The sequence below is a fragment of the Chlamydotis macqueenii genome, chromosome 1 (genome assembly GCF_036417535.1).
Source record: "Chlamydotis macqueenii isolate bChlMac1 chromosome 1, bChlMac1.mat, whole genome shotgun sequence".
NCBI classification, from domain to species: domain Eukaryota; kingdom Metazoa; phylum Chordata; class Aves; order Otidiformes; family Otididae; genus Chlamydotis; species Chlamydotis macqueenii.
The window spans coordinates 209,381,066-209,395,861 of NC_141556.1; the positions used below are offsets into that span (position 1 = coordinate 209,381,066).

General features: G+C 44.4%; 1 protein-coding gene across 7 annotated transcripts; it reads right to left on the bottom strand.

Moving 5' to 3' along the window:
* Positions 1–1,753: 1,753 nt before the first annotated feature.
* HIKESHI (heat shock protein nuclear import factor hikeshi) lies at positions 1,754–12,618 on the bottom strand. Of its 7 annotated transcripts, none has more exons than XM_086739698.1 (6): positions 12,503–12,601; positions 11,963–12,071; positions 11,466–11,648; positions 6,991–7,142; positions 4,714–4,832; positions 1,754–1,985 (listed from the first exon to the last, which is right to left on the bottom strand). In XM_086739698.1, the coding sequence occupies exons 1-6, from the start codon at positions 12,530–12,532 to the stop codon at positions 1,931–1,933; spliced, it is 648 nt and encodes a 215-aa protein (XP_086595824.1). In that variant the 5' UTR covers positions 12,533–12,601; the 3' UTR covers positions 1,754–1,930. The 7 variants fall into 7 exon arrangements, with proteins under 7 accessions (XP_086595824.1, XP_086595825.1, XP_086595826.1 ...); XM_086739699.1 differs by lacking the exon at positions 12,503–12,601 and adding an exon at positions 12,158–12,478; XM_086739700.1 differs by lacking the exon at positions 11,963–12,071 and having other exon boundaries at positions 11,466–11,703; positions 12,503–12,618.
* Between the last annotated feature and the right edge of the window lie 2,178 nt (positions 12,619–14,796).

Genomic DNA, 14,796 nt, shown 5'->3' on the forward strand with positions numbered 1-14,796 from the left:
GGGTCCTTATAGAGTTGATGCACCTGTGGGTTGTACAACTCATTCTTCACCAAACCGTGTCAGATACACGGGACTATAGAAAATTGCAACGAAGAGCAGTTAACAACGGATTGCTTCCTGCAGGGGTGCTCCAGTCAGATAAAGGAAGCTCTACACGGTACCTCTTTTACAAATAATTCACACTTTGTTAATTCAATCAGGCTGTTGGGTCATCCTGACACACATTTCTTAACTAGTGAGGTCTGGCAAGGCCTCTGAAGTGTTAATTATTTTACTTCCACACCAGGCAGATGCTTCCTTAGAAATGTGAGAACCTGAGCAATGACCACCAGCAGTGTTCAGTGCCCTATCACAGCTTAACTCCTGCTTCCATTTGGTCCCTCTCTCTTCCTCCAATACCACTTGTGACATCGTCAGCTGTGTGAGGCATCTGCTGTCTGCGTAACAAGAGTACCCTAACCACCTACAGCAGGATTTGACAGGTCAGAGACAATGATCCTAGTGATGCGTTCTGGTGCGGGAGTGCAGCCTGGGTCTCTGCCAACTGCCCTCCTTGCTGCTTCTCCACAGCCAGCCTACAACTGTGTCTTTGAGAAAATTAAGTCCTTAGTTGAGCAGGAGCTCAAGTATTTTGGGGTTTAGGCCTGTTACATGGCTTCTGGGAAACAACTCCTGGGATGGAATTAGTTTTACTTTTCAAAAGCTACTTGGAGCATGAAGTAGTGGCAACTACTGAAGAAAAGATACTTCCTCATATCAAACTGAAGGGACATCAGCTTCCTCCAACCCCTCCAGAAAAATTTAGAACATTCGTTGTTTTCATGGAGACTCTGGAGATGCTTTGTTGTAAGTTCTGAGTAGAATCACAGAAAAGTTCAAAGGAGACCAAGAGAGGCTCAGAGGACAGGCAAAACAACCTTCAGTTCACTGCACTGTTAATGAGTTTCTCATTGTGGAAGACAATAGCTTCCTCTTGAACAGTGGAAGTGATACCTTACACATCCTTGACATAAATTCAGTTTTGATGTAACCCATTTTTCTTATGGAAAGAGTCTTCCAGGTATTAAGAACCACTATGCTTATTTTTGTCCTTCTCCACATCATTTTTCATACCATAATTAGAGAAAGCTGAAGAGAAAGACAAATTCATCAAATACCTCCACTGTCAATAATTTCGCAGCTCTCAACTCACCACAGTCTAGGGCTGCAAAAAACAAACCTACGACTCTGAATTGGCCCCTAACGGCTGTTTCAAAGCTATTTGACTTGCAGCAGGGAAAGAGTCCCCAAAGATCTCTCTTCATTACACTTTCATACAGGAAAAGTTAAACATAGATACCCTGAGATCAAGCTCAATATTGTCTTCATGCCAAAAAGGAAATACAACTGTACCATCTGTGGTACAATAAATGACCTGGGGACAGGAATATTGGTTGTCCACAAGTGAAAGAACTTAAGAGAGTTACGTACCAACAGGAAAACCATCAGTGTATTCTCAGTTGCCTGGTCACCCTTCAGAATGAGGTAAAGAAGGAAAAACTACATTTATTTTGTTCACAACTAAACACCCCAAAACATCAGAAAAGGATGAAACCGTGCTGCCATTTTTCATCTTGTAATTTCTTCCACTTCAAATGCAGTTTCAAAAGAATATTTCTATGCATGCACATGCAACACTGATTTCTTGTTGCAGCCAAGTACTTCAATTAAAAAACAAAAAAAAAAAAATTTCACCAAACCACGCGGAGGCAAGTAGTTTTCACGGATTTTAATTTTAAATAATTTTTGAGAGTAATACAAAAGTTACAAGTTTGTCTGTTCAGACTAATCGTATTTTTTTTTTTTTCCTCAAAAATTCCTCAGTGGAGTTCCTTGCTGCACCTTTCAGACAGCACTGTTTAGAAAGCACTTCAAATGACACAATTTAAGCTCATGTTTTCCAGAAGAGAGGGTTCTGTGTCAGACGTCTCTGGAAGTTTTCATACCTAGGAAAAAAAACCAAAAAAAAAACCAAACCAAAAGTTGCTGCAAATAAAATGGCAAATAGTTTAGTCTACGTGGAGAACATGGTAAATTACATCTACTTCACACCAGGAAGTGAGTAAATCCAAAATCCTCCTTTCTGAACCCACATCAAGACTATTCACCGTGAGACTTGTGCATTTCAACAACAATGCGTTTCATTAAAGTGGGATCCCAGAGGATGCTCATTCAAGCTCAGTAAAATTGTAAGGGAATTAGAAGTGGCTGTTTTGTGCATGACATTTTTTGGGCTACGAAATCAAAGTTTGGGCAGGTAGAAGTGTGAGTCTGAGGATGCCTATCATCCTAGTAATCAGGCCAGGTATCTCACAGGAGAAACACTGGAGAAACCAAACCAAGAAAACTTCATGCCATTCCCACTGTAATACTGGGGAAAAACAAGGTAACACTGCTGCTTCTGAAACCAGTTCAGCTGTCGCTGCGCTGCACCTGTCAGCACTGCTGGATTTAAGATGCACAGGGCCAGCCTAGCCCTTCTCAGTTCCTGGGACAGCGCACACGAGTGAGCAAGCCTGACAGGCTCGAGCAGGCCTGTGCAGAGACCACAGCCGTCAACTCAGGATTGCATCCTAGCAAGAGACGCGTAACGTGCTCACAGGGAAGGAAGAGGGGACTGCAGACAATGCTGCGCTCAAGGCCGTGCATCCCTTTGCCTTGTAGTTCTTATAGAAACCTTGAGACAAAGTAGTCCCCATTATTTTTCCACCCTCACCAAATAATTCTAAGTTCCACATTTTTCATACACAGTAATGTTTTAGTAATATCTAATGAGGAAAAATAATTGTGACTTACAATGGGATCACGTATGCACATGTGCTGTGCTAATTTCACTTTCTATACTCACAGAAACCACAAACAAACTGAACATCAGAATTCATTATTGATGTACAGTGAAGAAATAGGGAAAGTATGTAGTTTCTGTATACTAAAAAAAAAAAAAAAAAACCAAAAAACCAAAACCCCAACCCAAAACGAAAAAGATAGCCTACAGGCTTTGAGCTACAAAAGCCTCAAAACCCCTTGCAATCCTCACAAGCTGTAAGGTATCAAAAGGTACTGCCAATTAAACAAAGAAAACAATGACAAAAAAGGGTTCTCCTCCATCTCGTAGTTCCCCCCCAACTGAGAAAAGAGACTCTAAAGATGTTTAAACATCTTTGTTTAAACAAATTAGAGAAAAGATTATTTACGAATAAATTTCTAAGCCAAACTATTGACTCTCCATTGCAGCCAGCCCATTGCAGAGACTTAAGATACTCTACGTATTACAATTAAAGCTACAATTAAACACATTATAATCACTCACAAACATACAGACCAAAAAGTGTTGTTTTCCTGTGGCTGTAATCACATTAACAGATCTGTATATGCAAACATGCTCTAATAAACTCGCTTCACTGTACTCTTTTGAACAACAGCCACAAGCAAATTCAGCGTCATCCAGGCCCTGACCAGCCGTTACCTGACTCGTTAGCCTGTCTTCCCTTCGATTTCTCCCATCAGACCTCACCCACATATCACAGCATCATAGAATGGTCTGGGTTGGAAGGAACCTTCAAAGGCCATCCAGTCCAACCCCCCTGCAAGGAGCAGGGACATCTCCAACCACATCAGGTTGCTCAGAGCCCCGTCCAACCTGGCCTGGAATGTTTCCAGGGATGGGGCATCCACCACCTCTCTGGGCAACCTGTTCCACCACCTTCATTGTAAAGAATTTTTTCCTAATATCTCATCTAAATCTACCTCACTCTATTTTGAAACCATTATTCCTAGTCCTGTCACAACAGGCCCTACCAAAGAGTTTCTCCTGGTCTTTCCTGTAGGCCCCCTTGAGGTCCCCCTGGAGCCTCCTCTTCCCCAGGCTGAACAGCCCCAACTCCCTCAGTTCCACTCTAAACAGAAGAGATCTCCATCAAATTACACCCCCAAAGACAAGATATTGCTTACGTTAACTGCTTGCATACTCATGAGATCTCGAACTAACGATAAAACAGCATTCACAGAGCCCAAACACAGTTTTTAAAAGGGTTTAGGTTAATGCTGTAGAGGCTAAGGAGGGCTAAACTGATAAACTGTAGGAAAGAATTTTTCAGACACCCTAAAGGACTGCCTGCAGTTCACAGTTTATCTCCAGACCACACAGGCTATCCCCACAGACAGTCATTTCTTAAACCAGTCCCTGGAAAACAGCTGTCAGACACTTCTGTATTTGTGCTCAAGGGTCTTGGTGACAGAACCAGGTCAACTAGGAACACGATTTCTCCACATCTCCCATAGTCTCAGGCAAGAGAACTACGCTGGAAGGATGTCTAGGAAGAGATCAAGCGTAACAAATAGTGACAAGTATCAGTGAGTTTTGTCTTTCCATGACTCCAAGGTATTTGCATAATCAGCAACACGGTGCAAATCCATAGATGTCAAAGGCGACATTTCTACAAGCAAAAAAATTTCATAGGCTGTACAGCACTTTTCTAACAAATTTATATGAAGACGCTGACAAATAAAAACAGTGGACAGAACCTCTCTATACTTGAGATAAGTAAAACCAAACAGTTTTAAACATTTTTGCATCATCTCACTGGGTAGCGTAACTGTAGTTCAATACTTAGAAACTGGCTGGTTTCATGCTTAGAAAAAAGAACGTGTGTCACCAGAGATCACTGCCATTACCATTTCAGAACTACGTTGGCAGGAATGAAAGCTTCAGAAGGATTTGGGGTCATCTGCGCCTGAGTAACAGCAAACGAGGAAGCAAAGTTATAGAAGTTATCCAACATCTTCTGAGTGAACTGAAATTAAAAAAGAAGACATTTTGAGTAAGGTCTTTTTTTCAGTTTGAATTTCTGTGCAGAAGTTTAACAGATATACAACGCCCATATGAAGTAAAATGGGTCTTGTCATGTAAAACACAATGGGAAAGTGGATATAGTCGGTGCAGGGATGTCTGTTTTAGATTGATCAAAACATCCTAATTGTCAATCTTGCCTTCAGATCCATCCAAAAATTATTTTCAGAATCTTCACTCACCCTGTCCCTGCCCAGTTTAATCCAACTGGATAAACAGCTTTGGGAAGAACATTTTCTTTTTGCGACAAAGGAGTGATGCAGTGACAAGAGCTGTCCCTCTCCTCCAAATTAAACCATCAGAACTGCAGACCAGGTCAAAGCTGCCATTCCAGCTCACAGCCAAACGCTAGTTGTTAAACCAGCTGAAGAGTTTGCAAACTGCCTCGTTACCACTGAAGACTCCAGCGATGGAAATTTCCTTTAGCTTTCACCACATAAGGGCTGCTATCCTGGCATTCTCTGCCACAAGTTCTTGCTGAGGAAAACATGAAAAAGATGCACAGGAAACTCCTAAACTGTAGGAATAATGAATTAAAAAAGTGAAAGAGAAGCCAAGAAGTAGCAAGCCCTGTGTGCAGAGGATGAGGCTGCAGGACATTTCCAGCCAGTCTACAAATACATAAGTCCATGGTACCTTCTTCTTTCCCCCATTCCTTTTGTTTTTTTTAAAAGTATGCATTGTTTTGGTGGAAGAACAAACTATTTTCATAGACAGTGAAATTATGGAGAAAAACAGGGCTTAGGGCAACATATGTACACTCTTATGCTTCCCTCCACCTGCTCTTACAAAAGGAGTGGAAGAACTGATGTCCTAGAGCCCAGGAGCCCACCCTCAGTCTCACCCCACTCACATACAGAACTCTGTGGTTTTGTCCCACTTTTTGCCATACAACTTATAGAATCATTTTTAATAATATAACTATATATATAAAAAAATATATATACAATCATAAAGCTTACTAAAAATGTAGTGGGAGAGCAACCCCTTGGAGCAACAGATCATTTTGCCTTTTAAAAAAAATACTTTTATTGCTCTAATGTAGCAGTTCCAAAGAGATGATGTAATAGAATCACAGAATGGTTTGCGTTGGAAGGGACCTTTAAAGCCCATCCAGTCCAACTCCCCTGCAAGGAGCAGGGACATCTCCAACCAGATCAGGTTGCTCAGAGCCTGGTGGAATCAGAAATATAATTTAGATGTCATTTGCCCCTAACAACTCCAGAAAAGCTCAATTAACTGTACTACACAAAAATAGCTGTCTGTCAACTCCTAGTCATGATAACTTTCTCCAAGAGACGGAGCCTATCTGGAGCTATTACGTGTATAAAGAATAAGGATTACTGTTCAATTACCAGTCTAACAGCTTCTGAAACATTAAAAGATAATGCCAGAGCTGTCACTGTTACGGAAATCAAGACCTGCAATGAAAATCTAGTTTGCCTTGAACTGCTGCTAGATGCCCAATGCCAGTGCTGCCTGAGGAATTCCAGAGGTTCTAACAGACAGGCTGGGCAAGCAAATCGCAAGTCTTGCAGCCCAAGGCCTGGTCCATGGGGAAAGAACTCAAAAAAAACCCAAAACATCCCTAAACCATCTTTCTGTGGGAGAGGGCATGATTCTGTAGTTCTGCAGAACTACAGGAGAAGATTTCTCAAAGGACCGTGGTACACTTGGATATCTACCTGCATCCATGCCCGTGGCTGCCTTGACTTTTGGGCAATTTTTGACCATCCCTGCAGTTCTAGCACCTACAAATCACCAAAGATCCACTGTCTCTTACATGCATTCAGTCACAGCTGTTCATACAAAGAAGCATCATAAATACTTTTACAGTAGAGTGACATCGACACAAGTAGGTCTATCGGCCTTACTCCACTGAGCATGCAAAATCCAACCCTTCACAGGAGAGACAGTTTTCCAGCGTAAGAAAAAAATAATTTCAGTATATCAAAGCATCCAGCCAAATGATGTGATTAGGCTGGTTACAATCCTACAGTCACCCACAGCAGCTTTTTTTTTTAAAAATTAATTCTTGAGAGGCTTAATTCTTAAGACTTTAGTAATACAGAGAACTTCTGAAAACAGAATGTCTGAGCTACCTCCGTGAATGAATCCACTGATGACACAGCAGCACTTGCAACAGGAGTCTGCTGGGCCAGGTTCTCCAGCAGTTCCACTGAGATTCCAATCTGGGCCACCGTTGGCGTCTGAGGGAGGTTCATGGCACCGAAGGGATGTTGACTGCCCTTCCCTGAAAACACCATAAACAACACACATTAGATTTGGCACACATGTAAAGACTGTGTTACTTAAATTACCGTGTTTTTTCTGTAGAAGGTGTTTCTCAACTCCCACCAGAGAGATCTCCCTGTCTCAGAAAAATCCCACAGTTCAAGCATAGACAGAAATAAGCACAAGAGATTAAACAGTGCAACAAGAACATGTAAAAAAGCAGGTCTTAAGGAAATTTCTAAAAAAAAAAAAAAAAAAAAAAAAGGAAAAACATAATTTTAAGGCTCTCTATGAAGTAAATGAATTTCACAGGAGATATGATCTGTGTAAAAGGCAGCAGAGCCTCTCTGGAACCAACCTCTAAAGGAACCAAGCCTTTAATTCACATTGTAACAATTGCTGATAAACAGGGAACACGCAGCACTGCTGCACAGTTGTTTGATTCACTCATTCAAAGCCAGGTTCTTGTGAACCTGTTTGTGCACTGAAAAATAGAGAATGTTACTTCAAGATCGCTCTGACTCGAAGCGTCTCATCTGAACTTCTCAAAACCACCAGCACCAGCAACGGTCAAAGGAACAGCTACGGAACAGAAAGGCCTCTGACTTTGCAAGAGCCACAAAGAAAACAAGGAATCGGGCAGAAACACACCCACACATTGCATACCGCTCATACAGGCATCATCCCAGCCCTCTGCCATCCCTTCTGACCTTTCTCAACAGAGTATTAACCAGTATTTCCAGTCCCAGCTCCAGCTAGGGCCTCTGTGAACAACGATAGACACCTACAGTCACTTAAATCACGCACTCCTCTCTGTCAGCATCTCTAACGGAAAATACAGGGAAAAGGTCTGGGGGACCACAGTGCTACCAGTAACCAAATACTACTACTCCATCTATGAGTGAGCACAATAGACAAATATCCTCTTAACACAGAAGAGAAGTTTCAGTAGCACTCTCTGGCCTCTTACTACCAGGAGAAAGTAAAGCAAATCCAAAGCTGTCCTACAGACCAGGCAATGCTACCTTGAAAGAAAACAGAAAGACTAACTGAAATCTAAAGCACCATCTGACTTAGTTTCATAGTGAAAAACTCAGCCTGCAGAAATAGCAGAAGTTTGAAAAGTTGAACTCAGGCTGAAGGTCTCAGAAACTTGACTGTTCTTCTGCGGGGACACAAGAAGCCAACATCCAGCCCAAAAGGAAAGTACACTGACAAACTCAGTGCCCTTTTCAACTGAAGCCTAGTGTCCCATCTCACTCCAGACCTTACAGCCGCAACACAGTGCTAAATTTTTGAGTAAAGCACTCACTATTAAAATGTTACTTTAACACATGGCCAATAAGAAGAGAGTTCATCTCCTTAAGTGCTGTTTAGAAGCTCTTCTGAGAAATGCCACTGCTGCGTGTTCTCAACCTTTAGTGTAGATAGGCGCTTGCTTGACATAGGTAAAACTTATTAAAGTATTAAGAAAGAGAAAAGCTATTAGAAAACAAATATCACACAAATTCATTATTAAAAATCCCAATAGCAACAGCGCTGGTGGAAGTTTTACATCCTGTAATCTCTTCACCTGAGAAGCTGACACAAGAAAAACCGTAACATCCTCAAGCAACAGTCTCCGTCAGAGAGATGGAGCCACTACTTTGGAAAGACACTTACAATCTAAGTAATAACACATCCATTCTGTCACTTTGCATGCTCTCCAAGAATCACTCTCTTGGAAAGATGTCTGCCTAAAATGTTGAGAAAAAAGCATCCCCTGCCATTCTTACACCAACTGAAATACACTCCATCTTTTCCATGCTTGGCTCTTGCAATGAGCATTCCAAATCTTACAACATGCAGTCAGAGAAGAATATACAACTGCGTGCACTAAAGTATTACCAGCCATTATTCCTCTCCACGTGTAGAAGTACAGCTGAGCCAGCAACAGTGACAGTTGCCAGCAATGGCATTCTTCTGAAGTTTGATTATCTATGCCCAAACTGCTTCCCTGTAGCACAGCTTCCTGCTGGGAAAAGGCAGGCCAGCAAAACATTCTACCTGCAACACTTTCCAAAGCAACCCAAACACACCACCTGTGGCAAAAACCAACAAAAAGCAAGCAGAGTCTATGTCTTGCCTTCCAAGAGCAGTCAGGCTCTGCAAGGGCACCAGGAGCCCAAGCAAAAAAAAAAAAAACCTGAACTCTGCAGTCACACCATGAGAACTGACCACAATTCCTTCTGTTGAGTGATAAAGCTCACAGCGATTCCATTAGGAATGCCAGTGACCTTAACGAATGAATACAGTCAGCACTACTGCCGCAGCTCCAACAGGCACCGAGGGATCTTACTACAGCATTTATTACAGCTCCAGTTTATTACACAAGTGCAGAAATTGCACAATTTCAAGAGCTCAACGCAGCTTGGAAACACTGCCAACTTCACCTGCATTGGCTTTCCTGAGTGAGGACGGGACAGGAAGGAGAGAAGCAAAGGAAAAAAAAAACCTGGAGCAACGCCATTTTACTGACCCTCAGAGGCCAGAAGCCTAACACCACATCCCCAGATACCGTATTTAACAGCCCAACCAGTCCTTACAACAGGGTGCAACGCAGGCAAGTTACACACGTTGCAAAACCTGTGCAGTTGCAGGGCATTTCAGACACTAAACATAAACTTAACATAGGAGTTACAAATGGTGCACCTAACCTTTCCCCAAGTCTGCGTAATAAACCACTATTACCCTTCAGCTAAGCCACTCAGGTCCACGTAAGAAACGTGCTGGCGCTCTTCACCATGTAGCAAGAAACTGCTACAGCCGCGGCTTCACACCGAACTGACAAACAGGGACACAAATTTGTTCCTCTCAACAAGGGATTAAACTCAAAATGCAGATTTCAACCCCCAGTAATGCCTCTCAATGATTCCAGCTCCCTGTAACCCCTCTTTGGTCTCCCCTTTCCACAGCCTCACAGTCTTCTCCATCATACAATTGTTTATGGTCATGGAAACTAAGGCTGTGCAGCTCATACTGACTCGACAGTCAGAAATAAACTGCAGACAACAACGGGAACGGCGCAGCTTCCTGTTGTTCAGCTCAAGCACAGCACTGCCTCATGGCATGGCACATGTACTCAAACATGTCACAGTTCTTTGAGAACTATTCTAACCAATATAGAGATTCAAGTTAATGCTACAGACCACACTGGAGCCTAGAAAAGATGTGCATTACTTTATCACCGTAACACTTGAGGCTGACATATCTGTCCCTTCAACGAGACAAAGATGTGCCATTGGGTGCTTCATCGTTTTTATAACACGCATGACAAAACCTCCACATATTTAGGAAAACACACCCGCATCTACTTCAGGTAGCACCAGCATTTTCTGTCTCCTCTACGAGTCAGACTTCTCTTACTTGGGTCTACATTAAAAATACCGAAACATTTGGAAAGCTGCTTTGCAATGACGATACCCTCTACTGGAGACTTACACAGTGCAACCGCACGGGAATGGGAAGCAGCTGTCTGAAATAATTGCGTCAGATTTTAGTCATTACAAGACCTGTCTCTGTGTTACACAGAATACAACCACTTAGCAGTAGAAACTGAAAGGAAATCTTGCAGGCATGTCTAGACAAATGCCCAAAACCATGCCATGGAAGTTACAGGGTCATTCTTCCTCAGGTTCTCTACGCAGGAGCAGCACTGGAACGCATGGCACACCTGCTCAAAGGAATTTCCAGATCAACACCACGTACAAGAGAAGAGGAGGGAGAAATTCTGCTGGGAACATTAACGTATGGACAAACTTCCTTGACAGACTGCTTCTGGTACCACATCTGCTTGGGACTACCTGAAAATACAGAGGTCTGCCTTAGAATCATAGAACCATTATGACTGGAAGAGACCTCGAAGATCATCAACTCCAATCACCAACACAGCACCACCATGCCTACTAAACCGTGTCCTGTAGTGCCACATCCACAGGTTTTCTGAACACCTCCAGGGATGGTGACTCCACCACTTCCCTGGGCAGCCTGTTCCAATCCTTGACCACTCTTTATCCTAATATCCAATCTAAACCTCCTCTGCCACAACTTGAGGCCATTTCCTCTTGTCCATCACTAGTTACTTGGCAGAAGAGACCAACATCTGCCTCCCTACAACCTCCTTTCAGGTAGTTGTACAGGGCGACAAGCTCTCCCCTCAGCCTTCTCTTCTCCAGACTAAACAATCCCAGTTCCCTCAGCCCTGTCAAGTAGCTTTTTGTTCAAAACCACCTTCAAATATTTATCCCCTTATGCATGCAGGAACACATCTGTTTCACTGACTGTTAGCTTTTATCAGTCTTACCAGATTTCAGACCAGAAATTTTGAAGATGGCACTTGGCTTCTCATTAGTGACAAACCCCAGCAGCTGCCACACTGCCATCCCATTCTGGTCTGGATAACAAAAATAGACAGATCCTCCCATTCCATCTGGAAACGGTATTGTTCCCAACATGAAGACCACTACATGGTTGATGTTTTCATAGTCTGGTAAATCAAATACAAATTTGTCTTCAGCCACTTGTTGGGGAGCTGCTTGTACCTAAAGAGAACAAAACTTTTATTAGTATCACTATGTTTTTCATCTTTGACTGCAAGTGTGAATTTCCCTTTAAAGATACACACCTAAAGTGGAACATAACAAAAAGTGAGGAACGTGCTAACCTAAAGAGCAAATAGCCAGATAAAAGTCAAACACAGCAGAAGAACAACTGCAAAAAATATTACTAAAAAAAAGCACAACAGTCGTGTTCTACCTGCACTGAAGGTATATCCCACCCAGGACTACAGGATCAGAATACCTTCGCTCCCCATGTGCGTAGGAGGAAAATAGGGTGCAGAAGAGGTTGCCAAGTCAATAAGCAGTGGCTGTTGACCACCTGGCTGGCACAACCCCAGGATCATGGAAACCTGTTCACATAGGAAATACAATAGACCTTGAGACAGGCATTAGCAGGATGGCAAAACGCCAGAGCAAAAGATACCCTCCTCTTTACCCGAGAGAGCCACATCCTTGCAGCCAAGGCACAATCTAGCCTTAAAAAGCTTCTTTTAAGCTCGCAGCTTGTCTCTGAGGAGCCCAGGCCTCTCCATTAACGGAGGGGACGGCGACCGCCTCCCAGCTACGAGCCTCCACAGCGGCTCTGGGATGAGGAGCAGGAGCCAGCCGAGGCAGCGGGCGGGCGTGGCGAGGACGGCGGGGTCCCCTCTGCCTGGGGCCAGCCCCGGGCCGGGCCCGGCGAAGGGAAGGGAAGGGCGAGCCCCGCGGAGCGGCCCTGCGGCAGCTGCACCCCGGCCCCCAGCGGGTTGAAGGCCCCGCCCGCGGCCCGGGCAGCGCTCACCAGCCTGCCTGCCACCAGGCAGCCGAACATGGCGGCGGCTGCCGAACCCCCTCAGACGCTTCGCGGTTCCGGACCCTCCATGGGCGCCGTCTCCCGGAAATCAACAGCACCCCCGCCTCCCACCCCCTCCACCCTGGGGCCTCCGAGCCACTTCCGGAGTACGGCTCAAGGGGAGACGCGGACTACAACTCCCGTGGTGCAATGCGCGCCCCCTGCGCCGGCGGGGCTGCACGGTGCCGGGCGAGGCCTGACGGGAGATGTAGTTCGCACTTAAATCCAGGTAAAACCGGCCGAAGCACTTAGGAGCAGGTAAAATCTGCATTAGAAAATAAGAGAGATGAAAAGGAAAATTAATCAGAAAAACTGCCTGATTAAACATGCTGATGTACACCAAGTATAGAATCACAGAATCACGGAATGGTTTGGGTTGGAAGGGACCTTTAAAGGCCACCCAGTCCAACCCCCCTGCAAGGAGCAGGGACATCTCCAACCAGATCAGGTTGCTCAGAGCCCCATTCAACCTGGCCTTGAATGTTTCCAGGGATAGGGCATCCACCACCTCTCTGGGCAACCTGTTCCAGTGTTCCACCACCCTCAGTGTAAAAAATTTTTTCCCTTATGTCCAGTCTGAATCTACCTCCTTCTATTTTAAAACCATTACCCCTTGTCCTATCACAACAGGCCCTGCTGAAGAGTCATCTCCTCATCTCTCATCCTCATCTATCCCAAGAAAGATGGGGAGAGGCTGTTCAGTAGGGCCTGTTGTGATAGGACAAGGGGTAATGGTTTTAAAATAGAGGGAGGTAAATTTAGGTTGGATATTAGGAAAAAAATTTTTACAATGCGAGTTGTAGAACACTGGCACAGGTTGCCCAGAGAGGTGATGGAAGCCCCATCCCTGGAAACGTTCAAGGCCAGGCTGGATGAGGCTCTGAGCAACCTGATCTGGTTGGGGATGTCCCTGCTTCTTGCAGGGGGGTTGGACTGGGTGGCCTTTAAAGGTCCCTTCCAACCCAAACCATTCCGTGATTCTGTGATCTTTCCTGTAGGCCCCCTTTACGTTCTGGAAGGCCACTATCAGATCTCCCTGGAGCCTCCTCTTCCCCAGGCTGAACAGTCCCAACTCTCAGCCTGGCCTCACAGGAGAGGTGCTCCAGGCCCTTGATCATCTTCACGGCCTCCTCTAGACTCTCTCCAACAGATGGGTTTGCCATAAATTCTTTGGAAATGACTGTGGTCAAAGTAAGTCTTTTGGGGTAAGTGGAGTCCAGGGCTGCTGGCACAGAAAGCAGCATCCCCTCTTCTGCCACATGTGTGGAGGTGACAGTGGAGTTGTCTGTGGACCAGCAGCACCTTTTGCCCCCCAGCCCTGTTCACCTCCCCTGCCTGCCAGTCATTGTGAGGTTCCAGGCACTGGCTGCTGCTCTTGCAGCTGCTTTTCTCTTGAGCTGCTTCACAATATGAAAGAAGAGCCAAAGGGATGCAGTGGGATAGCATTTGACGGTCGTTCTGTCAGGTATAGAGGAAGGTATGACTGAGATGGGAGGCGTGAGCAATGATATGAGGAGGTTCATGTTTCCAGCACTCAGCTCACCCCTGTGTGGCATGGGATTATACAGCTGTAGTGGATCTTTCTACAAAGGGAGATGTTCTAGGCCCTAGTGTGTACGGCAAACCTTTCTTTCCTTTTCTAAGTTGGTTTGTGCACTAGGGAGTAAACATTTAGGGAGATCCTTCAGGCTGCTGAATACCAAGTTCTGCCTCAAATTGCTGACAGTGGTGGTGTTCCTCTCTTGCATGGAGCCCTTCTGTTTTCTTCTGAGGAGAAACATCATCTGGAAGTGATTGTAGAAAAGACTCCTTACATGTACCAAAACGGAACTTCAGTTTCCTTTCAAGTTCCCAGCCTTCATTCTGAATTGGTTACAAACTTCCCCAGAAAAATATCTATGGTTTGAACTTGTCCAAAACGTGAATTTGTGCAGACAAAGCCAATACAGAGATCTTAGATTCTGTGAAAAAAAATTACTTCTTCACAAGAGGCTCTGCTAGGTCTCTGGCATCTCCCAACCAACTTTTCACAATAGGGACAAGATAAAGCAGGGGGCAAAAATTGCTCCCAGGAGTAATAATGACTGAAATGAAGTGTTGGACAAGTTCCAGTATAAAAAGGCCCTTAGAGTAGGACAGATGGGGAAATTAATGGTCTTATTTGTTTTTGTGAGCTGACTGAACATGTCTGCATGTCATTCTAACTTGAATCCTCACCAAGATGCTGTTTTAAGAAAATGTTG

Excerpts from the sequence above, each read along its gene's own strand:
- HIKESHI (XM_086739698.1), bottom strand. The coding sequence starts at position 12,532 with ATGTTCGGCTGCCTGGTGGCAGGCAGGCTG. Across the intron at positions 11,649-11,962 it reads TACGCACATGGGGAGCGAAG|ACTATGAAAACATCAACCAT; the intron begins GTATTCTGATCC and ends TTGATTTACCAG. Across the intron at positions 4,833-6,990 it reads CAGTGGATTCATTCACGGAG|TTCACTCAGAAGATGTTGGA; the intron begins GTAGCTCAGACA and ends TTTTAATTTCAG.